The sequence below is a fragment of the Pelmatolapia mariae genome, linkage group LG18 (genome assembly GCF_036321145.2).
Source record: "Pelmatolapia mariae isolate MD_Pm_ZW linkage group LG18, Pm_UMD_F_2, whole genome shotgun sequence".
Taxonomy (NCBI): Eukaryota; Metazoa; Chordata; class Actinopteri; order Cichliformes; family Cichlidae; genus Pelmatolapia; species Pelmatolapia mariae.
This window is the reverse complement of record NC_086243.1, coordinates 9,600,328-9,625,699: the sequence shown is the minus strand read 5'-3', so window position 1 is coordinate 9,625,699 and position 25,372 is coordinate 9,600,328. Positions and strand designations below refer to the sequence as shown.

Genomic DNA, 25,372 nt, shown 5'->3' with positions numbered 1-25,372 from the left:
GATCTTTCATTCCTGTTTGCTGTAATTTTTCAGTTTCACCCACTGCAGTGAGACTCACTATGTCGATCACGCACAAACAAACATATGCCCTCACACATGTGTGCGTCACACACGAGCACCCACACACTAAAAGGCGTTCGCACAGACACATTTCTACAATATGAATCCTGTCTTGATTGCTCAGAAACAATACTGTCCTCCCACATGCTGAAGTATGCCTCCCCACACAGAGAATCCCCATGCTTCAAAGCCTGTGCTTCCTCTCCGGTCCAAAACATTTAGCTGAGGGGCGTTCTTTTTTGTCTGCAAAGCCCTGTGCATATTATCCTCATACCAAATAAGCACAGCTGCCAATAGCTCTTGGATTGCCTCTGGAGGAACACACATCCCATATAGGGAGTAAACACAAGAGAAGCACTCGCATCCAAAAAACAGACCTCATATTATTATGCTAGAGCTACTGGATCGCCAGAATCACTCAGTCATTAGATTCGAGTTGATAGGAAACAGATTTGCGTGGAGTAAGCAGACTGTGAGAAGTAGTTAGGTGAATGAAACTGACAGATGAATATGTGAGTGAGAGGGAGAAAAGGAAAAAGGCCATCAGCTTACAAGCCTGACTGGCGTGTTGCGTGTGTAGGAGACAGACTAACCCTGCAAACCAGATCTTGTTAGGATTTAAAAGATGGCAGAAAGATTGTTTTTTGCATGTGCCTTCACCAGTCACTGACTCACAGCCAAGTGCATTCATCATTTTGTGGTGAAACTTTATATTAGGAGGAGTCTTTTTCCCCAAACTGACATCAGAGGAGGAAGGCAGGGCCAAAGCCTCTGCTCAGACTACAGGAGGAAAAAAAAATCACACCATCAGCCCCTCTCGTTCTGTATATGGACCACCCTCCAGTGTCCTCTTCCAGTTGACAGTTTCTGCTGGTGCCATAGCATAGTGCAGGCCGTTAATCTCAATGAGAGCAAAGTCAGAGGGAGACTGGGAGTGAGGAGATGGGAATGGAGAACCAGCAGAGGAGGCACGCGTGAGACACCGAGCTGGGTTCTACCTGCAGCTCTTGGACCACTGATTGATCTCACTGACACAGGTTAGACTTTTGCCTGTTTTAAGATCTCAGAGTGGCATGTGAAGTTTCAGAAACTGATGTGACAGTATATATATTTTTGAACTATGTGCGCATTATTGAATCTGTAGATCTTTGATGAATGCAAAACACAGAATTAAATGCAATGTACTGAGTATAAACCTTCTTCTTCCGATGGCTTTGGAAGGATCCGTGGAAGGACTGTTAATCTCCTAAAGAAATATGTCTGATGTGAACCACTTGGCCCCGTTCACCATGTTTAATGCTCATGTTTAATGTTGTCTCTTCAGCAGACAGACTTAATCAGTGGCACCGTCGGAATAACTTGTGGTCTAATCCTGAAAGAAATCTGCTGGCTCCGAGCAAAAGCCACAACAAAGTTTGAGTGGGATAAAAAGGAGGGATATATGATTTGCAATAATATATTCTGTATGTTGGTATAACCAGTTTGATGGGACCGTAGGGACTCGTACGCTGTGTTCGCAGATATATAAAAGAAAATCCTTTAATCGAGGAGCTTACCAGCACACAGTGGTGCCACTTAGAGTTAGTGGGCCATTTGGCAGAGTCCTCCTAGTTCCCTTCTCCGCTGGGGAAAACCAGCCACCGCAAAGTTTGACCCGTCTGGTTGCAAAGGACTGTATTAATATAAATGAGGTGGCTGGATCTGGTCAGGTCTGGCTCTGACCAAGGAACGTAGAGGTGAAAATACCCTTTTAATAAGTGAAAAAAAGAGGGAGAGAAAAATGAATGCTGTGGCCGAGTTGATGAAGACCAGCAGGGTGTGAACGACAGAGAGAAACCTGGTGGTAATAACTGCAGATGAGATTCACAGCTCCGGCTGAGGAGCCTCTATGTAAACACTGTCACTCCTGTCAGACCAGAGCCTGTGAGATTCATATTGTGGCGTTGGAGACATACAGACGGGCCAATTGCTGAGCCTTAGCTATTGAAGGGAGGGATGACCGGTGACTACAGAAAGACAGGAAAAATGCACTCTCTGAGTAATAATAACTGACTGCCTGTGCCAAGGTGTTTTTGAAGCCCGACACATGGGCCACTTTCATTAAAGCGCCTTTTCCTTTCCCATCATATGGATTGTGATCTATGCCAAATAAACAGAAGCTAGTTCCATATGTAAAAGCTAAAACAAGCCAAAGCTTTATTTCTATCAATGAGTCTTTGTGCTTCATGAGAACACAAAAAACTTTCCCTTGAGGCGAGCATGTTTTTTTCCCTGCAAGGATGATAAAAGGGTACTATTCTGCTACGGGAGCATTCTGAGCTTAGGTAATGCTCTGGGATCGGTCCCGTTTACTGTGGTCAGGGCTCTTCAGTGCAACTAAACATCAAGTTAAGGCCACAGAAATGATTCAGTGCCCCCGCTGTCTCTGCCTCGCGATCATTAATTTCTGCCTTCGTGGGCATCTGTAAAAATCCTCAGCAGATGTGTTTCAGAGCATCAGCATGATGCAGTTCATATCGTGCGCCTGTCAGAAGTGTCAGCTGAAGGTTCAGCTTCAACTCATCCACCAGACTGCCTTCTGGTTGGATTTGGCTTGACTGCCAAAGTCAGCCTGACGCTGGCTCGCCGTTATTGCTCCACTTCCAGAGCCAAGCCATGATGCTGAATATGAGAAGGAGGGATCTTTCACTTAGCATGCGCCCACCCCTGCTTCTTTTCGTTGCGCTGTCAAAACCAATAAGATCAAAACACCAGCTTTCTTCCCAAAAATAGACTCCAGAAAACATTACTCATAACCCAGGAATCCCCCCCACCCCCTTTTTTTAAAAAAAACTCTGCTCTTCATCACACACGCCAATTTATTTTATTTGTCACCAAAACTCAAATGTATCTGCTTTCTAGCAGCCAGGAAGAAATGGCAGAAGTTAAAGTGAGTCAGAGAAGCCCAATGACTACCACCTGCTGCTTTCCTTGCTCATTACCGGACTAAAAATGTCTGCACCTCATGAAACACAGACTGCCGCTGGATGCTTCCCTATTAGATAGCACATTCAGCATCCTCCATGGCCACAGTAACACAGTTTTCTCTCAAGTATATTTTAATTTAATTTAATTTTTTCACTTGGAGTTAAACCTTTTGTCAGATTCCTCTGTTTTATCCACATAAGCTAGTGCCGGTATGGTGAAAGACTATAGGGGAGATTTGCAGAAGGTCTGAGCCATGAGGTCTACTGAAATATTAAAAACAGATCTCAGCACTTGTTCACACCCGCCCAGACACCTGATACAAATGTGGTAAGAAAGAGAACCCCCGAGGGGAATGTATTTAGAATAGGAGATTTTAAATACACAGATTCCTGATGATGAACAAACAGCTTAGTACGTGAAAACAGGTGTATCTCAATTTTCACTTTTGTAAAACCTATTTAGTTATTGGTGCTTTTTGACTAAGTTTTGCAGCCGCACTGGATTAAACAGATTCAAAGGAGAAAAGAGAGCCTTTGCAAAACTTTAGTTTTCTTGTAGTCTGCCTGTTAGAAAGATGATCAAATAGAAAGAGATGAGTGATAAAGATAAATATCTGAACCAACTCTAGTGGAGTCAGTTTATTTTGGTGCTACCAAAGTCCTTTTAGAAGCAGGTACAGTTTTAAAGATTCACCCACTGATGTACAGATCTGTGGCAGGGAGTTTGCAAGGAGCTGCAGGTTAAATATGGTGTTTTCATGGAAAACTCTAGAATAACACCAACCTAATTCCTTATGTATGCAATGCGTTTCTCTTTCCTTTTCATAGATCTGTATGTTTTTTTGATAACGCATAGAGGAAACACCATGGGACCTGGAATGTGGACCGTATTTATTCTGCTTGGTCTGTCCCTCTGGAGCAACAGTCAAGCCTTTACCAAGAACCCCATCCTCTCCCGGATAAGAAGGGCCCCAGAGGCCAATGGAGAAAACAAAAAGTGCTCTTACACCTTCCTGGTCCCCGAGCAGAAGATCACAGGCCCCATCTGTGCCACCCGTGGTTATTCAACCGACAAGGATCGAGTGACGCGCCTGGATGTGGCCTCGGTGCGCGACCTGCTGTCTAAGCAGCGTCGGGAGATGGAAACTTTGAAGCTGGTGGTGGACGTCGATGGCAACTTGGTGAATGAGATGAAGCTGTTGAGGAAAGAGAGCAGAAACATGAACTCCCGAGTGACCCAGCTCTACATGCAGCTGCTTCATGAGATCATCCGGAAGAGGGACAACTCGCTGGAGCTGGCTCAGTTGGAGACACGCATCCTCAACGCCACCACCGAGTCGCTGCGCCTGGCATCTCGTTACAGGGAACTGGAGGCCAAATATGCAGCCCTGTCAGCCATAGTGAATAACCAGTCAGTGGTTATAGGAGCACTGGAAGAGCGCTGTATGCAGGTGTATAGTCGTAGGCATGAGCATCCGCCTCTTGGACCTCCACTGGTGCAGGTGGTGCCTGAGAACATTCCAGTCAATGTGCCACGTTTCACCAACGAAATCCAGAGGTTTGCACGGGAACGAGGCTCTCGTTCCGGTCCGTCACCCACAAGCGGTACCCTGGAAGCCCAGAAACCTCCACAGAGAAACTTCAGTGCAGAAGGTTAGAGAGTTACTCATCCATCCACAAATCCATTCATTTAATCCCTGCCTCAGTCCTAAATATCCAACACAGTCATGGTAAAATGTAGAGCAGCCTTCACAGGCCAACCACAACAAAATAATAATCCAAAATTTTGAACACAGCTGCAGGTGGGCCAGTGTCCCAACTTCTAAAGGTTAAAGATTTTGTAAATTCAGCTCGCACCTCAACAGAAGGAACACAAACCAGGATGGAAATAAAAATGCGCTAATGTCTGAATAGACGCAAGCAACCTAAAGTAAAACAAAGAAAGTCCTAAGCAGTGAGATTTTGCTCATCAACAGATCTCCCTCAGATAGTTCAATTACCTTCACCCAAGAATAATAGAGTGTGTTGAATTTCAGTACAGCTGTGTGCGAAAGACCCTTCGTAAAACTGCCACTGCATGTGAAGTGCAGACAAAACTCAGGCTGGCATTACAGGCGCCATCCAAACCACAAAGTAGAGGTAATTCTGTTATATAAGTGAATGGACTATACCTTTACCTTATTATCATAATGTGAGCGACTTCCTCATCCTTTCTGTAAACTCACTTCTACACCTGCTAACAATGAAAAAATTTACGATGAGAATGTTAAATTAGCTTGAGAAAGGGCAGACATTATTAAAGAAAGGTTAATAAGATATCTACTTTTTCATTACTTCAAATGAGGGAAAGTTATTTCTTATTAAAGTGACTTAATAGGCCAATTTTCTTCTACTGCTCTGTATTTAACTTTGCAGACCTACAATACATGTGTTTTATATTACTCTGCGTGCTTGTGTGACTTTTTTTTCGTGTTTACTGTTTTTTCCCGCATATTTCATTTTCTGTCAGATATTTCGTTCCTTGTAATGTAAACTCATTGTCTCAGTGCTCTGATTTAATCTGCCCTATGAAACCCAATTGCGGTCGGGTGATAGGTTTGGTCAAAATTGACGTTTTGTTTTCTAGAGAAGTGTGCTTTGTGAAAATGTAACATTTGAAACCACTTACCTACAAAACAGGATAACAAAGAGAGGGGGAGTCTGCAATGTTACCCAGTGATTTGTGAAGTCCTTTTAAAGCCTCAAGCTGAGCATTTACACTTTGCAATCTTGTCAATATCAAACAGGGCCATACTTACAAAATAAGCATCATGTTGTATTCAGTATTCATAAACTCAACAGAACAGTTTTTACTGACAGCATGGATCAAGGGAGTGCAAGGTCCCTGTTGGCCTATACAAAAAGTAGTCCACACTAACTACATCTTAGCTAGGTTAGGCTAACTCGAGGATAGTTTGTTAATCTAAGCTGAAGCAAATTTGATTTCTTTTGGGTTTTGTTTTGTTTTTTACTAATTTTGTGCATTGAAAAAAAGAACTGGATGCTCTAATGTCCAATTCAGTTTCTTATGTAGCATAAGTAAGTTACTGGCTGAATCTAATAGCAAACAGTACTGGTAAAAGCTAACTAGCCTAGCATCCGTTTCCTTAACAATTCAAACAGCCTAACAAACCTCACCTTCAGACTTTTTTCTCAGCTCTTTGATTTTTATAAGCATATACAAATGTGTTTTTAGTAAATCTGATGATTTTTACCTACAGAAATGTAGAATGTTTGTCCAGCTCTCTATTTTCTTGATAGAGCTAGATTTTCTAGTTCTCTCTTACTTTTATCAACTGTATCCTCTCGTATTCTCTTTTCCCTCAGGCCCATTCAGAGACTGTCTTGCAGCACAGGAGGCTGGCTACAGCACTAGTGGCATGTACCTAATCAGACCAGATGAAGCTGAGAGGCCAGTGCAGGCCTGGTGTGAACAGGACATAGACAACGGCGGCTGGACTGTCATCCAGAGCAGAAGGGATGGTTCAGTTAACTTCTTCAGGAACTGGGAAAACTACAAGGTGATGACAATTGCACTTCCTCTGCCCCGTCTCTTTTCCCCTCTTTTCTTCTTTTAAAAGTGCTGTCAAATAAATACTTAGCCTATCCAGAGATAACAATGTGCTGTTATACATTCCATCTAGAGGAACCACTGGGGTGTTTGAAACAATTCCCTGAGCCTGAATCTTCATGTATTCACTTACTGTAAAGTATAATACCCTGTCAGCAGCACCATTTGTTGGAGATCCTTTTTTATTTTCCCATTATGAAACATTAGCTGTCCCACTAGGAAGGTATGTTCCACAGCTCAGCTGGAGCCAAATTCTTTCCAAACTACTTCTACTACAGCACCTTCCTGGGTGGATGGTTAGTTGGCTTACTACACCACACTATATAGAGCCCCCTCATCAAAGCACAGTGAGTCTGAGATTGAGTATATCATTGCTGGCAGCCTCTGCAATCCGGAGTTCCATTCAACCAGGTCAAGGCTGGAGTCTAAATTGCAATTTTCAACATTGATTTACCTCTGTACTCTCCCACAAAGCCACCACATACATACACACACCACAGAGGAGGCCTCAAACTCAAAGCCTACATCATTCATCTTTTGCTGGCTCCCCGAACTAATCCACAATCACAAACCTCAACCTCTTTTACCAAGTGAAGTGTTCTGGCGGCATGTAGCCAGACATAGATGGCTGGTGGTTTTTCAACACAAGTGGCCAGGCCAGTTTCACTATTAGCAATGATCCAAGAGATCATTGCTGTGGGGTAGGAGCAATGAAGGAGAATTTTGAAGACAGATGGCTTTTCCAGCATAAACTCTACAGCATGTCTTCCTCAGGAATTTCAAATGCAGGATGGTATCCGTATATCTCAATGTATTTTTTTTCCTTTTTAATTTTCACTTTTCTGCAGAATTATGTCATGAGAAAGACCTTTCTCATTTGTTCTCCTGAAAGTCACTCATCATCGCCCACAACTCCTTTTTATTTTCCTAAATAATCCTCATGTTTCTAAACTCCTCGGATAACCGCAGAACAAACAGTGTACATTGTTTTCTGTGATCTTTTTTGTAACTTTCCTTTTAATCTTCCTTTGACTCAGAGCGGCTTTGGCAACATAGACGGAGAGTACTGGCTCGGCCTAGAAGGCATCTACGGCCTCGGGAGGCAGGGGGACTACAAGCTGCTAGTGGAGTTGGAGGACTGGATGGGAAAGAAGGTTTACGCTCAGTACAGCAGCTTCCACTTGGAGCCAGAGAGCGAAAGCTACCGCCTGAGGCTGGGCACCTACCAGGGCAATGCTGGGGATTCTCTGAGCAGCCACAACGGCAAACAGTTCACTACTCTGGATCGAGACAAAGATGCTTTCTCAGGTAAACAATACTGTGTGATTGTCACACATAGTCTTCTCTGAAGTGTTGAAATATACATTTTCTCTTTGAATAATTGAGACCATTAAATTATTGGAATCTGCAGTCTAAGTGGTCCTACTTGATTGGTCAAAACATAACAGAATCTGCTAGTCTGAGTTTTCTCAGACTAGCAGATTCAAAAGGGAACACACTGTGACACAAGGCCAAGTTTGTTCATATCAGTGCATAGTGGTATATGTAAAAGATGGGATGGGTCTAAAAACTGTACTTTACACTTGCATTCGTTCTAATTGGGGGCAATGCAGCTGATTACAAGTTTACAAAGTTACCTCAGTAAACATTTTCACCTAATTTAGTTTATGGTCTCAATACTTTGTTTCAAATATTGTTTATCACAGCAAGATGCTCTTTTCACAAATATGGTTACAATTACTGTAAAATAGACTAGAAAGCAATGTATGATTTAAGGCACGGCTACTGTATGAGCACGTGGTGTCCTCCATTTGTCACTTTCAGAAAAGCTTTACTGAAATAAATACCGGGTTCCATCGCTAGAAATATTTTTTCTGTCCATCATTATTGACAGACATATAAGATAACACAATACAATACAATGTTATGTTATATGTGTATACACAACACAGAACACTAATATGAAGATAACAAAAGGACAAAAACAGAACAAAAAGAAAAAAAAACTTATAATTTTTTAAAATGATAGTAATTTTTCTTAGGGCAGTGCCAATTACCTCCCTGAGAAGAATAACAAATAAGATAACCAATTCTTCTATTTCCCATTCGCAGGTAATTGCGCCCATTTCCATAAAGGAGGCTGGTGGTACAACGGATGTGGCCAAACCAATCTCAACGGTGTCTGGTACAACGGAGGTGTCTACCGTAGCAAATACCAAGATGGTATCTTCTGGGCTGACTATGGCGGAGGTTTCTACTCCATGAAGTCTGTCCGCATGATGATCAGGCCCATAGATTGAGAATAACGCATAAGCCAGGCTGGTCAAGGGGCAGCTATGTAGGCCAGGGCAAACTTGAAACTCCGTCTACACTGAGCCTAGCTTGAAGATGGAGTTTACCAATCGTCAGACAGTGACCTGAACTCTCTGCTATAAAAGACACAGATTCTGCTTGTTCTCCTTTTGATATCATAACTGACTCAAACATAGATGGATTTACCATATTCCTATATGACTGCTCATAGGAAGCCATACTGCTCCTTTAACCACCTAATGTGTATGACCGAAAAGGTGAATTAAGAGTATATGCCTACGTTTTTCACTAAAATAATGGTAGCTGTCTCTCTGATTAAGAAGCCACAATGTTTTCTTATTAGTATATGACTTCATGGAGCAGAGAAGCCACATCATAAAGGAACTTCAGCGGCTGTGATTTCATTCCCAAGGTTAGCATCACAGGCTCTTAATGCAGCTCGTCCTACCTCGCCAACATAAACGTCTGGAGGAAACACACGTATACGGCATTTAACTTGCTATAGTTGCTGGTAGCTGGAAAAGATATTTTGTTACTACGTTATAGATTTATCTGGGCTCTGTATTCACTTCCAGATGTGAAAGAGCAACACATTAATGAGTTGGAGTTTATACATTTGATTACATGGAAAGAGTGGCGATTTGATTTTTAATCCCTACACTTAAAATGACCTGTATACTGCATGTTAAAGTACTTTGAGTGCAGAAGACCAGAAAGGATAATTTATGTGTATAATTAAGTTATCATTACAGTGAAAGGGGCCAGGTGTCCTGAGGGAAATAGTAAATGATCCTGAAGAAAATAGGACTAATTTCCTGCACTGTACGCGACAATCATTCTCCAAGTGTGCTTACACGTATGGAAATTTGTTTTATACGTTTTTCTCATTTGGCTGTTGATTAAACTTCAGTATGACTCTGTGAAATACAATCATTGTTGGGAGGGGGAATAAAAAAGATGGATTTCCGTTTTGTTTTGAGTGGTTTTCGAGCATGAAGAATATGCCAGCCGAGCGTGTTGGAAGTTATAGGCATGGGGACAGACAACGAGAAACACATTTCTGAAAGCCAGACGGAGATGGAGAGAGAAATAGAGGGAAGGAAGGGGAGGAGGAGATGAACTGGGATGGAATGGGTCCAAATTTCCAAGTTATTTTTTCCAGCCACCCAACCAGCCCCCTACCCGCACGACTTTTTTTTTTTTCAAACACAGAGAAATGTACATTCTTTCCACACAAAAGTGCTTGAACTGTATGTTTTTGTAATTTAAAAAAATCTCTCCTCAACAAAGACACCAGTCTCTGCACCCTGTAATCACTGGTATAGATGGAGAGCAGCATCCTTTTAAGGAAAACCATCCCTGAGGAGGGGGTTGCAGAGATGTAAAATGATGGGGATGCATTTGAAGAAATAGCCAGTTGTTGTATCCACAACAACACATTAAAGCCAAGCAGCCTGTAGTCTCGGATCTGAAAATAGGCTCACATCTTGTGCTCACCCACCACAATGGCCTTCACACCCATGTCTTTAAAAACTTTTATAAAGCATGAAACATGAACCAGGAACACGGGTCAAACCCAGCTGGACATGGAAACATGTTTATGGACATGTAAAAAAGCAGCTGCTAATAAAAAAAATGGCATTACAATCTTAAAATTAAACAGCAATAAAAGCTGATGAGTCACGATGCTTGGCAGAACAATATTACACAACCAACAGTCACTAAATGGGAACATTTAGGGTTCACTTCAGGGGACATTCTTGTTCACGTGGTTTCAAAAGAGCACTTTTCATAGGCTGGTTTATCTGTTCACCAACTCAATAGGTTTACTTGAGTTATTAATTATTAGTCCTGTTCTGTCTTGCTGGTTAAAAGTTGTTTTCCACGGCTGATTCAAACGAGTGCTATGACACTTAATGGAAGAAGGATATGCAAAATCCAAAAGTTCCAGGGAATTCCTGGACCAGTTTGCAACACTTTGAATTTGACACTAATAGGAGTTGTCTTAAATCTTTCTGTCCCTGTCGGCTTTGTGTTGATGAGCCAGACCATCACACTCTTCAAGTGGTGTCCGTGGATGACTGGTTTCAAGCAAAGTCATCAACACCAGGCGCACAACTTTGATCACATGGAACACATGAATCCTTTTTCTTTCTTTTCCAACCATTGTGTACTCCCTTTGACAGTCCAAAACAGTGCTCCTAATGCCTTTATGTCTATAAATCTGTCTCATTATAACCATCAAAACCTCTGTTTCCTGAGAGTTTTCCTGCATGCATGTCGATGTTAGTTTAGAAGACTGAATTTAATTACATCAGAATATCTTGCAAACAGTAAAATTGAGATCAATGGTACAACTCTCATGTGTCTCTAATAAATCTGAAACTAGCCACCTGGCGTTTAGCTTACTTTGCCATAAAACTGGAAAACACTTCCAGTCCGGATCAAGAGTTATAAAAGCAAAGCAGGCGGATCCAAAGCTTACAGATTAATGTGATATACCCCCTTTTTTTACTTCTAAAATGAGAAGTTGAGTAGTTCTGGAAACTACCCCTATGACACTGATTCCACGCAGCTGAAAATATGAAAAAAAAAGCGCAAAGCTATTAAAGCTAATTTTAGTTTTATTGTTTGAGGATTCTTCTGATTTTAAGAGGATTTGTCATCTGTATAACTGTTTCTGTGCTCAAGTAAGCTAAGAGCTAGCAAAAAAGCAAATAAACATGAAAATTAGAGGCCAAGGGCTTTAATCTGTCACAGGTCTGAAAATATATAAATGCTTATTACCGGTAAATCCTTCACTTAAACATTTAGCCTCATTGAGATTGAGATCTATTTTTCAAGACAGACCTATGAACAAAATAAAACACATACAAAAATTTAGACAAACAGGTACATGTACAGAATTTTAAAAAAAAATGCACAAGAGTAGCTGCAGAGAGACAAACACAACCTTTAAAATGTTGTATTGAAAAGAGAGAATACAGCTTCATAACGTTTTGGTAGTTTGTTCCGTTTGTAGGTGGAGAAATATTTAAATCCAGTTTTTTCAATTTCAGTGTGAACAACAGGTACAGCTAATGTTTAAAATGTCCCACGGCCTGACATTGTAAGAGCTCCGTTTAAATTCAGTCAAGGAGATAAGCAGGCAATCTTTGCAGCAAAGAGCCTTGTAAATAAATATCATACAATGCTGCTGTCTTTGATTTACTGTACATTATCACATTTTGTTCTCTCACATAAGATACGATGGTGACCAAGAAAACAATCACCTGTAATGAATCGTAATTTACGGTAGTACACAGAATCAAGAGGCTTCAGCTTGAATATAGAAGCAACATCACCATAATCAAGTGTAGACAAAATTGGCAGATTGCACAATGATCTTACTAATCATGAATGAGAAACAAGATTTGTTTCTATGTAGAAATCCAATCTATTCCTTTAATTTTCTTAAAAGGTGCTCCACATAAATAAAATAAAACATGCAGAAATGTGACCTACTGACATATACAAAGCATTTTAACAAAGTATAGGCCTACTGCTTGCTGAGAAGTTCGAAAGCAGGTTTAGATACCTTTCTAGAGCATGGTTGTTCTCTAAAACACTTTTTTGTGCTTTCATGCAAAATCTAGACGTCCTGTCCATCCCTGTCCTCCACTGCTACCCCCTGAGAAGCTTTACTGGATTAATTTCAATACAAATTTTCCCAGCTTGACCAAGGAAAAGGACGCTGATTATAACGGACCACCTTCCTGTTACAAATGTGCCTCTAAAACCTCAGTGAGAACAGACCCCACAAATCAGCCAGTGTGGGTTGCTCCAAGTGTAGCCTTCCAATAACTTGTGCCGGTGACACACTGAACCCTCACAATTTTAAACAGCCTCACAGGGACATGGAAATGCCTGATTAACCCACAAAAACCAAACCCCTGCGCAGCCTCATGCTGGAACTGTGAAGGTGACATCCTTGGCTCCGGTGAAAGGACCACACTCAGGCCTGCACCAACTCAAAATACCTTGCCAGCAGACTGGGGATGGGCGAACGCTGCTGCGGTGTGGTCCTCTGAAAACCACTGCACGTTTCAGAGGTAAAAGCCCTCCTTGTCACTAAGTGAAGGTTCACTGTCTACAGATTTCAGGCTCGGAAGATCCCTGACAGTTCGCTGCTGTTTGCTATAAGACATCTGCTGTTGGGGGAATGTCCGTGAGAGTGACTCATTAGCTCTCAGAAGCTCACTTAGTGTCAGCAGCAAATCAGCAGACAGGATGTGGAGCTGTTTTCTTTGAAAATAAGCTCCATGATGAATTTCTTGCTCTAACTGGGACGGTTAAACAAATCCGTAACTAAGTTTGTTGCTAAGTGCCCTTTTGATTTAGGGCTCAACAGACACTTGTTTAAGATGGATGATCGTTTGGAGAGATCTGGGAAGGCTCACTTTGCTGTGGACAGCTACAGTTTCCACTCTGTCCTAAAATTTCCAGAAGAGTGATACTGTGTTTAGCTTTGAAGCAAACAAGCAGAGGCTGAGATTGTGAAAATGATCTTTATCTTGCTGAGGGGTTTTTCTCCAAACTTAGCAGCAAATGCAACCCAGAGATAACAAACAAAAGGGCATGTGAACCATAGAACATTTGCTCCTTGAGTTTCAGCTGCTTATTGACAGGCATTTAGTCTGTTAAATGCATCTAATAGCAATGAAAAATTCAGATGGTTTTCATCGTTCTTGCGTTTGGCATGGCAGGCTTGTTTATTCTGCTAAAGCCGCGAAAGCCTAAGATGATCAAATGCATATCCTTTGTAAAGAAGTATGACCTCTGAACACTGCAAGTTAGTCACGTAACTGAGGACCCGCTAATAGCCTACAGTATGTCTGTATATGTTCAGTGATTGCACTCATTTTGATGAATGACATGAGTCAGATGGCCTGGTAAAGGCTTCAGAACCTCCTGGGTATGTGGGGGCAGGGGCGAGGAGGACCATCTATTTGATGACTCAGCTGTTTTTACGCCAAAGTTAAAAGAGTGAAAAACAAAAAGGGCCTCCTGGCCTAAATCTGCTCTAGAGAAATATTATCTGTAAAGGACAACATATGGAACCACGGAAATGCTTTCTGGTGAGCACTGTGGAGAATTGAGGTTTCTAATTTCTACTGGTAACTCTAAAGCTACATTTTTTTTTGGTGAAAGCAGAAGAAATAATTACTTCATAGAAGTGTACTGGCTGATGTTATAGCTGTTGCATTCCAAAGTAGCTGTAGGTGTGAGTGACTTTTGAATTGAGTGGAAATTTTAGTGGTTATAATGGGAAGAGTTCAGGCAGGCATGCTTCATATTGGAGGGAAACTTCTGTGATCATTAGAAGTGTTTCTTCTGGTCTAAGGGGAGCTAAAAACAAAAAACAAAAAGTAAAAAACCCATAAAAACTCAAAACCTAGTCTGCAAAATGTTGAAAAAGCCTAGAGCATGAAAACAGGACAACGTGACCTTTCTCTAAGTTTGTCGTAAAAGGTTGCAACACTGCTTTATGTGATTTGTTTTGAAGGCTTTGATCACATTCTTCCCACTGGTCTTGCAAACTGACTCTGGAGTCATTCTTTATACACGTCAGCTCAGGCTCTAAAGCCGTGTTAGCACACAAATGCTGTGTTCTGACATGAAAGCTGTTCACTGTTAAACACAAAGAGCTAAGATTCTGCTTAGTAAAAGACAGACAACATTTGGGGGGGCATCTTGACCTCTTTGTTATGCTTATGAAATTTACAAGATTAAAAGCACTTTTATTCAGCTCTTCTGCATCAAGTGGACACCAGTGGGACAAGTTTGTCCTCAGGGTTAAAATACATGCTTTCATCAAAGTTAACCACGTCTTTAGAGAGCTTGTCTGGCAGAAGGCCTTGAAGGCAAACCTCACTAATCTGTGTACAAATATGAAAATGATACCACACTGCCATCTAGCGGCGCAGTCGTTTGTAACAAAACCATACGGTTTAGTTATTCGTTTTACTTACATTGTGTTTTCCGCTTCTTTTTGTTGTGTGATTGATTCTGTTATTTATCTTAGCTTAGTCATCATATTTATTTAATTTAGTCACCATATTTATTTAACTTAACTTATTTATTGATTGGTTATTGACTTTTTAATAGATTTCATTTAACTAGCTAGATTCAACTAATTTCAGTCATTAAAAAATGCTAGGTGCTTTTCTCTCTTTTCGATTCATTTTGTGAAATGTATTTTCTACAATAAAGTTTATAGGTTTAGGGGAAAAAAATGTTACTGTCGCCGATTAATGACGTAATTGTAGGCGTTTATGAACGTCATGGCGGCTCATGCTAGCGAGCTTGAGATTGCAAAGAAGAATTTAACGGATGCAATTGGCGATAATGTCAAACAGTAAGTGAAGTGTTGTTTGTGTGCTTGTCTTTGTTCGTAGTCTTGCGTTTTGGTCCCATTTCTGTGCCACTGAAATGAAAAGGTGACTAACATTAATTAACTGCGCCTTGGACCAATTAGCACCTAGCTATCCTCTGCTACATTTTGCAGGATTTCCCCCGTTGTTGACATATTACTGTAGCATCTCTTTGATATTTTTTTATGTCTGTGGTGAAGGTGATGCGTAAGAAAGGTGAGACTTACCTTGAGCTTTATTAGCTGTATGAACTTTAACGTTATGGCATGTTTGTGTAAATCCAACTTGACGATATTTTGAAAAGTGTACCCCGAGTTGGCGAGAAGTGAAACTTAACTTAAAGACGACAAGTGAAAGAAACAGGAACAGAACTGTTGAGTATTTGTGATTTTAAAAGTTAATAGCACGTGAATAACGCGATAAAGAGATGTAATGACGTGCAGATGGTGCTTGTGTGTATGTATGCGTGTGTTTCTGTCTGTGTCCAGCATCACTTTGTGTTGTAGATGCACCTGAGTTATGTGTGTGTTGGTGCTTGCTTCTTGTTTCCTCCCTGCAGTTACTGGGCAAACCTGAAGCTGTGGTTCAAACAAAAGATCAGCAAGGAAGAGTTTGACATTGAGGCGCGTAGGCTGTTGGCACAGGAGAATGGTCAGTGTCAAAGAACAGCTCTCCTCTGTGCTAATGTGTAATGTAGAAATTATAATAATACTAATAAAAAATGGCTTATTCTGTGTTTCCTTCATTCATCCAGTCCATGTTCACAATGATTTTCTCCTGGCTATTCTTACACGGTGCCAGATCATCGTCTCCACACCAGGTGAGTTTTTTTTTTTTTATTAATAACTGAATACCTCTGAAATTGTGGCTGAACCTATATTTTATAACAGCTGACATTTTATGTATGTATTAAGCCATACCTTTTTGTCAGGACTGGCTTAGGAACTGTTGAGATTAAAATTCAAGACTATTTCACCAAATAAAATGGCATCTCTGTTTGTGTCTTTCATGCACCTTGTTGTGTGTCCTTTTTGTCCTCTAGAGGGTGCAGGGCCATTGCAGTGGCAAGGTAGCTGTGCTTCAAAGCCCGGCAAACCGAAGGGGAATAAGAAATGTTCCTCTAGGCAAAAATTTGACGTAAGTCCTCCTTCATATTTTCATCAACGCACGGGCTAGATATGTTCATGGTGGCAACAATACTGCTAAAAATTTTCCCACAATTTTATATTCTTTGACAGAGGTTGCACACACACCTTTAATGAATTGTTGAAAAAATACTTCTTATAAGGTTCTCCTCTCTAAATATTTTAGTTGCCAGGTAGTGTAACCAGTAAACTTTTATTGAGCTGCTGCTCCATTGAGTCTCTCTGTGGATGAGCTTTATCTCTACTGTGTTGGGCTGCAGCTAGTGATGATAATCCATGTTCTGCTTTGCAGTCTCAAAGAGCTCAGCATAGTGCCACATGACCCACTGCTCCTGCTGAAGTTTCTGGCTTTTGGGCCATTCAGTTCACAGCAGAAAAAAAAGACTGTCACCAGTCTAAGCCTGTCTGACTATTAACACAAGATCCATTTAACTCTTTACCCCTTGAAAGCCTTCTAGGAATAACCCTTGAAGCTTTTTTCTGAACTGAGTAGTTTCTCATTTTTCAGGCCTGCTTATAGAACAGGTCATTCAGTAGTAGTAGACCAATGAATACTGGGGTGTCAAAATTCATAATTAAGGGTACAGTGGAGGTAGATGCCGCTGAACCACATTGAGGATTGCCACAACAGCAACCTGACCAGCAAACCAACTGCTAGGGAAACCACACAAAAAGGGCCTGGGCTTTCAAAATAAGAGTAGGGGAATGGTCCAACTGTAAATGATTTCATTTTCTGTGGCATGATTTAAAAAAACAAACAAAATGCATTTAAAAAAAAAAAGGCTGAAATGAGTCAACAGATACACTTGGGTGGCCATCCTAAGTAAAGTGTATGTGTGCGGTACACTTAAAAAGTAAAATCACGACCGAGTGTTACAGCTGCAAGGTTAGCCACCTCTAAATAACAGCTGTGTGCTTGAACAGTGGACTGACAATATCGCTCGGATGCTTGTGTGTCCTTCAGCATCGTTTCCAGCCTCAGAATCCTCTGAGCGCCGCCCAGACATTCAGCCCGAGGGAGGGGGGAAGTGAGGAGGAAGAGCTGCGTCTCAGCGCCCACACTCTGCTGCTGCCCACACGGGGCCAACTGGAGGCTCGCATGATGGTGACCGCCTTTGAGGTGGGCTTGGATAACGTCACAGAAGATGCCATCAGCACCATGATCTATGCCGTTGAGGTATATACTAACAGTTTAAGAGTGACTGTTTGAGCCTCAGTGCACCCTCATAAAAGCTGAGAGTGTGACGCAAGTGATTCTTCTGCTTTTTAAGTCTGACATTGTTTAAACATCCGTGCAGTGGTTTAAATGATCAGAAAGAACATGTTCTGCGTCATTTATTATGCAGCACTGACAGCTTTGTTTTCTCCGGAGACTGAGCAGAGCTTTGTCGCTTAGTCACACCAAAATCTAACGAGATGTTTACCCATGTGTTGTTGCCAAAAGCAGGACGGACATCAGTTTTACTGTCTCAGTCTGTGTCCTTCCCAGCCCAGTGTCTTTTTCACTCAGCTGTTTGAATTATTTTAAAGTTGAGTTATGAAACAAGTATGTAGAATATATATATATATATGTAGTAAGAGAGGTCTGTCTTGATTCCATTATCAGTGATCACTTGGATTAAACTACACTAAGCTATCAGTCAGTTTACATGCAAAAGCTAATGCGGCCTGTTGCACCTAGAAATGAATGGGAGCCATTTTCAGTCTGACTGTGCACTGACTCAGTGCTCTGATTTATTTCAGCACCACTTGAAAGATGTCCTGACTGCCGTAATCATGCGGAGGAAGGCGTATCGATTACGAGACAGCCGTTTCCCCTACGCCTTTGGCAATGACGTCACGCCTCAACCCTATCTGAAAAACAGCCTTGCTGCTTACCACAGTGTTGCTGAATGGTATGGACTGCAGCTTTTGTTAGGCTGTGAGAATTCTCAGTATAAGAAAATGCATTTGATACAGAAAAATGTGTTTGCCTCTCATTACTGCAGCTTCATTAAATCTTTTTAGTTTTTATGTTTGCATCAGTAGCTGCTTTCTTTTGCTGTCAGTATGGACTAATAGTGTACTTTTTTTCCTTGAAGTCCGCCACAGAGTGCTTCCCTCCCTGCAGGCCCACCACCACAGGTGTCACCCGATGAGGCTGAGCAGCAAGCTGTTCATTTGCTGGCTTGTTCTGCTGACAGTCTTCCTGCGCCTCTCCCTCCAATCAGCATGTTTGATCTCCTCGAGGCTTTACAGGTAAGAAAATGTGCACAACTGGTCCTAGCAACATCAGCATATTTCACAGTGAGTTTGTTTGGAACAGTCCAAAGGAAAAGTTGTGATATTCCCAGGCAAGTGGTCAAATAATACAACCTTTGACCCTGTTAAATGTGATGGAGTTTTTCACCTTGAAAATTTGTGTGTGGGATTCTTAGAATCCTGTGAACTTGTGTAATGGTCCACAAATGAGTGTGTAATAAGACTGATATAAACTCATTTTTCCAGCAAAAATGCCAAACTTTTCTAAATTCTGGCTTCAAAACTGTGTGCAGTTGCTGCCATTTTTTGTCTTATAATTTTCGAGCTGTCAGTTAGAGATAACAAAACTCATAGCTTTTTTTATTTTCTAACCAACCTATAAGTTTGAGGTCTTATTGCAGAATTGTTAGGCTGTTTGCCTTGTTTACTGAATAGCTGTGTTTACACAAAAATGCTGTTTCCCTCAGAAATGCATATGTAAAGTGTAAAGGTTTATATCTTCATGTCTTACTCTTTCTTTACTCTTAACGCTGGAGTCTTTTTTTTTTTCCCAAGCCTACCTTTCCATCATTTAACTATCAGAATTGAAATGGTTTTCTCATCTCTTTTATACTCGTTTAATGCAGGTTCACCACGGTGTGATGCCCTCCCACACCATGTACGCCCTCAACATGGAACGCGTCCTGTCACGGCTTTGGCACCCCAGCCATGAAGAACTAGAGCAGGACCACGTCCACCGGCAGCGCATAGCTGCTAAAGAGGGCGTGCTCGTCAGCTGAGAGCCCCCGGCCACAGGACTGTGCACAGACTATGGGGGTTATCAGGAACCAAACACAAGAACGACCCCCAGATAGATATAATTTAGGAACTCTGTGTTCGAGAACTTAAAGCTTTTTAGAACCTGGAAAAATTTGTGTTGCACAGAAAGATGGAAGACAAGTAAGATCAGAAGAAGCTGTTGGATGAGACCAGAGCAGGCAGTCGGCTCCAGTAATCAACTCCACCAGTCGCTTCTGGCAGACAACCGTCATTTTGTAACTTCTGTTCCATAGTAGTGTTTAATTTTATGTACACTGTCTGGGGATCCAGTGCAGGATGCAGTTTGTGGATAAGATGCCTTAACAGACTAAACCCTGTCTGAGTTGCCTCGAGTTCCTCTTTGTTCACATTGTCAGATACGCATCAAAACATCCTGTAAAGATACAGAAAAGCACATATCTAATCCTCAAGTGTTGTGTAAATAACCAGTTCACAACATGACATACGGCACGTATAAAAGATTACAAGTATTTAAATGGTCATAAAAGTCCTGGACAGAATATGCAGGTGTATTCATTTAATGGCTGATTAAATCTTGTGTCAGGCTGAAGTTGAGGGAATCTGTGAGGAGCTTATCTAAATCAATATACCAAGACTCAAGTTAAACATAGAAACAGTCCTGTCATAACAGGTACAGCCAGGGTGTATCAACCAGTGAGTGAAAGCACCTGTGTGGGTTTACAGTCTGTGTGTAGGGTCTTTAAGCTGCCAGACAGCTGCCTCCTCCAATCATTTACCACCAGAAGCTGGTAAATGATTGGGCATGAACATGTGTCCAATCATTTACCAGCTTCTGGTGTCACTGTTGGGCTAAAGAGTCTTTTTTGTTTTATTTTGTTTTAATTTCTTTCCAAGTAATTGAACATGTGCCCCTCTGTGCAGGTTAAATGTATAAAATGTATACATTTGTACTTTTTTTTCTACAGAAACTTATTTATATTACAGACAGTAGTTGAGAAAATAAATTTAAAAAATACGCCTCCTCCTTTTTACAAAGTATCTCTTCTCCACCCACTCCCTTCAAGTGTGTAAACAGATCTGCCTCGGCTTCATGGCGTTTCTTGTAAAAGAGTCACCAGCTGTAGTGGGAGGACGGTGACTATTACTCGCGCGCGCGCGCACATACACACCCCCACCCGTCCCAGCGCTCGCTCGGGACCTCTTGCCATATTTGGCTGCCTGCGGCTCACTTCCGACGCTTCGCTGTCCAATGGGCGTCCGAGTAGCTTCGGCAACCATCGGGTGCGCCTCAGCGAGCTGGTGACTCAGTCTCCCGTCCGCCCCAGTTTCTCCAACAACAAACACTCCATGTAACACACTGCAAGACTATCCGGTCACCTCCAGGCTCATTTATCGTTAATCACAAAGCCACAACACACATCGTGCTGCATGTCCAACACTTTTATTTTCTCATATTTACAGTTAAGTGCTCAAAATACTGCGTACAAATATTACTAAGTGTTAACTTGAGGTTTGACATTAGTTACAACTATATCACAAAGTTGCATGAAGGTAAGTATTAAGAAAGTAAGGCAGTTTTGTCAGTAAACACACACCTATGAGTCTTTAGGGAAAGGTGTGAACTTTTGTTGTTGTTAGTGTTCTGTACATATAATCGTTGGTGCCTGGGATACTCAGTGCTTGACTCATGTCTATATGCATACGTTGCTACTTGACATAGTGAAAGGTTCGGTTCACATTGTGTCTATGCAATTTGAGCCCGCATAAGCCCTATCTCTCCTCCAGTCAGGATGCAGGATATGTGTGGGCCACAGTCGAGTGATAAGATGTGGACACTTGCCATAGCTAGTTTGACAGATTACAGATTTCATTGTGTAGTTTAAGGTGGAAATAAATGACAAAGACACAAAAAAATGCCAAAAATATGTAACGAGCCAGATCAGAGGCGCTGGCAGAGCCAAGGTTCCATCTGAGCTGTGTGCGCCTGTGCAATAAGTTTGATGGCTTCTGCTCTGTGATAATTCACCGTTGCTGACCAATACCAAGTATCTTGTCAGTCAGCCTCCATGTGGATACAGTCTGAGCGGATATTTTGGTGGAGGAGAAAAAAAACAATGCGCTGAGACTTCCCTGAAAGGCTGAACGGGTCACTTTAAGCTGCATTTGGTCCCCGAGCAGTGTCCCTTGGTTCTTTTTTATTTTCTTCCCTTGGCAAGTCTAGTAAGCTTGGAGCTGCTGCGTCAAAATGAGCTGGCAGCCGCTGTTAACGTGGTCCATCACCTTTTGTTTGAGCAGAGCCAGCTCGTCCCGCAGGACGTTGGCAGAGGAAACCAACTCCGTGTTTTGGCTCTTTAGGTTTTTGACCCTCTCCTCCAGTCGGGCGATCCTCTCCAGCTTCCTTTTCCGGCATTTGGACGCGGCCACCCTGTTCCTCATGCGCTTTCTTTCAGCTTTGATGCGCTCTTGGGACTCCATGTCGATGGGGGAGAGCGGTGGGGTCTCGCCGGACATCTCCGGGACCGTCTGTGGCTCCTCTTTGAGCGCGTGTAGCCGTGAGTGCTGCGCAGCCACCGGCAGCTGGTGGTCCATGTGGTTGTGGGACGGCTGTGGGGCCGCCGGGTAACTTGTAGGTGGAGGTGGCTGTCTCTCGCCGGCAGGTGCGGGCGTGGAGCCTGTTACAGCCCGAGTGAAGCTGCTCAAGTTGGTGTACTCCGGCGGCTCCGTGCGCACCGTGCAGCTGTAGGAAATCCCGCCGCTCTCGGGCGCAGCGGAGCCGGATGTCATGCCGTTGGCCGAGCCGGTCTGTGGGTCGGGCTGGGCGGCAGGTATCTGCTGCTGGTAGTGGAGCTCAGCCAGCGCCCTCACAAACCCCTCAGCGAAGCCCTCCTGCTCGTCGGTGATGTTCTTGGGGCAGATGAACTGGGTCGGGGTGGGAGTTGTCAGCCCGTTGCAAGACTGGATGATCAGTCTCTCCAGTTCAGGTGAGGCCAGCTTCAGTAACCCGACATCAGGCGACGTCAGGATGTCCAGGGCCTTGGCGCCCAAATGAGGTTTAAAGTTCTTCGGGTCGTTCAGATTCAGGGTCATGGTCTGTTTGAGGGTTTTAGGGTTGAAGCCGTACACTGCCGCCCCGTCACGCTGAGAGTTGGAGGCTTCGTCGTAGAAGGTCGCTTCCATTTTTCTGGACATAAAGTTTTGTTCACCCTGAGGGAGATCTTTCTTTTTCTCCTTTAAAAAAGAAACGAGAAAACAGTCCAAGGTCGACTGTTTACATAGGTCCCGTGACAGTCCGTCAACTGGATTGCGATAGAGTCCGCCTATTGTTGAAGTTCAACTCACTTGACAACTTTATGTCCTGGGAAAACTTTTCTTTTGTGCGCTCTGCGCTCATCAACAACCAAAAATTGTCCCCCCGCCGCCGGGTCTCCGTGTCCGGACACACCGAATGTCCTCCGTGACTTATCCTCGCTCCCAAAAAGTAAAAACAGTGCCCGAAAACGGCTAATACTTTCTATCACTTCCAACGTGGAGACGAACTTTATCCACCTCTAAGCTGCAGCTCGCCTGAAAATAACAATGATGTCATTTCTACAGCCAGCGATTGGCTGGAGATGACTTGGTAGGCGGGATGTGTCTAATGACATGCAGGTTGCTCTGACAACAGGCCATATCCCCGCCCACCGCGATGGCTTATGGGATTAGGTAATGCAGACAGTGGAGCAATGTACTCTGGGATTACGTAGTGTTTTTGAATATTTAGTTACCCGCTCAATTACTAGTTATCCCCCGAAGTGCGCGCTGAGGGTGCGCAGAGATGAGCGCTGATTGAAAATGAACCAGGAATCTTTAAATAAGATGTTTCTGATCAGGAACATGTGATCTAAGGCTGTAGGTTTCACAGACTTAAATATTAAAAAATAAATCACAACAAAGAGATAATTAACCTGCTTGAAAATGCAGAAATGATGGTGATCGGTGTGTGTGGCTGTACAGGAAGAACTACACGGGACTTTTGAGGAAGTGGGCACAGGTTGGCTGGTAAAGCAGGGTTAAAGACAGGAAAGAACAAGAACCTGAACGGCGTTGAGAGCTCCTTTGTTGCCCACAAAATATGTGGTCCTACACTTGTGCTGGTTTTAAGTTTCTTTTTGATTTCTTGCTATGTGAAGATGGCATGTGTCCTCAGCAGTGCACATATTTACTCGGAAAATGTGTACCTGTCCCATACAGTATGTGGAAACAAGTAATATTCAAAAAGCTTAGAAATATAAGAACAAAAAATTTATTATATGTAAACAAATGAGTATTAATACATAAATGTGCACTAGGCCGTAAGCACTAATTTATATTCTTGTATGGGTACTCCATGTTTCTATACATGAAATTTATAATAGACTATAAGATTTGAGCATCTCTAACACTAACATTGTTGTATAATATTGTGCTATCTACTGTACAATATAAAGCGCCTTGAGGCGACTTTTGTTGTGATTTGGCGCTATATAAATAAAATTGAATTGAATTGAATTGAATTGTATAACAAACATTTATGCAGTTATGATCTGTTTTTCCTAGTACCAGTATCATATGATGCAATAAAATCAAGTTAGCTGCTGTGCCAAAGAGTATTTTATTTAGCTGATCATTTTCAGAAAAAAAGGCTCTGCAACAGCAAAGATGATGGCACAGGTGTAACTTCCAGGGGACATTTTTAAAACCTTATATTGAGGGGAAAGCCAGCACATTTAACAGCTATATATAATTTTTTAAAGATATTGATGGGGGAGTGTTTGTTTCCTCTAGTGGCCAATCAAATTAAACTTATTTTTAATTATGTCATGAAATAAATACCCAAATAAGTTCCTGCGATAGATGGATGCTGAGTGGTGAGACTTGCTCGAAGGACTTTGATATGACACGTGAATTCCTTAAACACTGTAATTTTTGATTAACTGTTATTGAGCAAAATTTGTCAACGCTGATAAGGCCACACTATTAAAAACTCTAGGCAACCTTAACACTGAACTGTGCTGAGAAAAAAAAAAGACCATTGATTTAATTACATATATGAGGGGATAGCAACATACGGACCAGATCTTACCTTTGCACTGACAGGCTAACCCAACCCTAAATCTGCACAAAAAGTAAGGAAATTTGCGCTTTGTCAGCTTTTTCTTTCTTGGCAATTTCTTTCTTTCTTTTGTTCCCCTAAAATAATAACACATTTGTAAGGAAAATGCATTTACAGGTTGAGCAACAGAGTTGAGTATGTGGACTGAACCCATGAAAAACTTGTCAGATCTTTTCTTCTTATGTCAAACAGCTTATTCTGCTATTGACTCTTGTTTTGAGCTGCTGGCACCCCAGCATGTGAGCATGGACCCTGCTAGAGCAGTCAGTTGGTCTGCTCCAAGCATGCCCCATTTGACTGATCTGGATCAGACTTGTGCCATAGTGCAACTTCAAGCTTGTGTTTTATAAGACCAAGTAGCAGCATTATTTGGAGTAAGCCCTAGTATCATCTCCAAATTGAAGGCCAACTTCTATCTAATGGGGAATGTCAGAGACAGTCATTGAAGTGGGCGTCCCAAAGCGACGACGCCACTAGAAGACCATTTCCTCACGTTGTCAGAACTGTAGGCAGACTTCTACAGATTTGCAGTCAAGGCTTGCAGGACTACATAGCAGTGGGTAGGCAACTCCCTCACTGGAAAAACAAGGCTTGTCGTCACTGGCGACAATCTGAATGCATATCAAGATATTGAGATGGGATTCTACAACCAGTAGCAATCCCTTGTCTCCACAATCTGGGACAGAATTCAGTCCTCTAAGATGACAATACTC

At 42.2% G+C, this 25,372-nt stretch overlaps 3 protein-coding genes across 3 annotated transcripts; 2 read left to right on the top strand and 1 right to left on the bottom strand.

The window, feature by feature from the left end:
- Positions 1–859: 859 nt before the first annotated feature.
- angptl1b (angiopoietin-like 1b) lies at positions 860–11,293 on the top strand. Its single transcript, XM_063462737.1, has 5 exons — positions 860–1,097; positions 3,855–4,679; positions 6,393–6,586; positions 7,674–7,944; positions 8,749–11,293. Exons 2-5 carry the CDS (start codon positions 3,893–3,895, stop codon positions 8,934–8,936), a joined length of 1,440 nt encoding a protein of 479 aa, XP_063318807.1. The 5' UTR covers positions 860–1,097; positions 3,855–3,892; the 3' UTR covers positions 8,937–11,293.
- Positions 11,294–15,264: 3,971 nt separating this feature from the next.
- On the top strand, positions 15,265–20,511 carry tada1 (transcriptional adaptor 1). Its single transcript, XM_063461940.1, has 8 exons — positions 15,265–15,346; positions 15,922–16,013; positions 16,117–16,182; positions 16,405–16,499; positions 17,472–17,684; positions 18,251–18,402; positions 18,589–18,745; positions 19,375–20,511. Exons 1-8 carry the CDS (start codon positions 15,273–15,275, stop codon positions 19,525–19,527), a joined length of 1,002 nt encoding a protein of 333 aa, XP_063318010.1. The 5' UTR covers positions 15,265–15,272; the 3' UTR covers positions 19,528–20,511.
- A 436-nt stretch (positions 20,512–20,947) lies between these two features.
- On the bottom strand, positions 20,948–23,115 carry LOC134616757 (transcription factor Jun-like). The gene has a single exon (XM_063461743.1). The coding sequence runs from the start codon at positions 22,715–22,717 to the stop codon at positions 21,746–21,748; it is 972 nt and encodes a 323-aa protein (XP_063317813.1). The 5' UTR covers positions 22,718–23,115; the 3' UTR covers positions 20,948–21,745.
- Between the last annotated feature and the right edge of the window lie 2,257 nt (positions 23,116–25,372).

Excerpts from the sequence above, each read along its gene's own strand:
- angptl1b (XM_063462737.1), top strand. The coding sequence starts at position 3,893 with ATGGGACCTGGAATGTGGACCGTATTTATTCTGCTTGGTCTGTCCCTC. Across the intron at positions 4,680-6,392 it reads GAGAAACTTCAGTGCAGAAG|GCCCATTCAGAGACTGTCTT; the intron begins GTTAGAGAGTTA and ends CTTTTCCCTCAG. Across the intron at positions 7,945-8,748 it reads AGACAAAGATGCTTTCTCAG|GTAATTGCGCCCATTTCCAT; the intron begins GTAAACAATACT and ends TCCCATTCGCAG.
- tada1 (XM_063461940.1), top strand. The coding sequence starts at position 15,273 with ATGGCGGCTCATGCTAGCGAGCTTGAGATTGCAAAGAAGAATTTAACG. Across the intron at positions 16,014-16,116 it reads GCTGTTGGCACAGGAGAATG|TCCATGTTCACAATGATTTT; the intron begins GTCAGTGTCAAA and ends TCATTCATCCAG. Across the intron at positions 16,500-17,471 it reads CCTCTAGGCAAAAATTTGAC|CATCGTTTCCAGCCTCAGAA; the intron begins GTAAGTCCTCCT and ends TGTGTCCTTCAG.
- LOC134616757 (XM_063461743.1), bottom strand. The coding sequence starts at position 22,717 with ATGTCCAGAAAAATGGAAGCGACCTTCTACGACGAAGCCTCCAACTCT.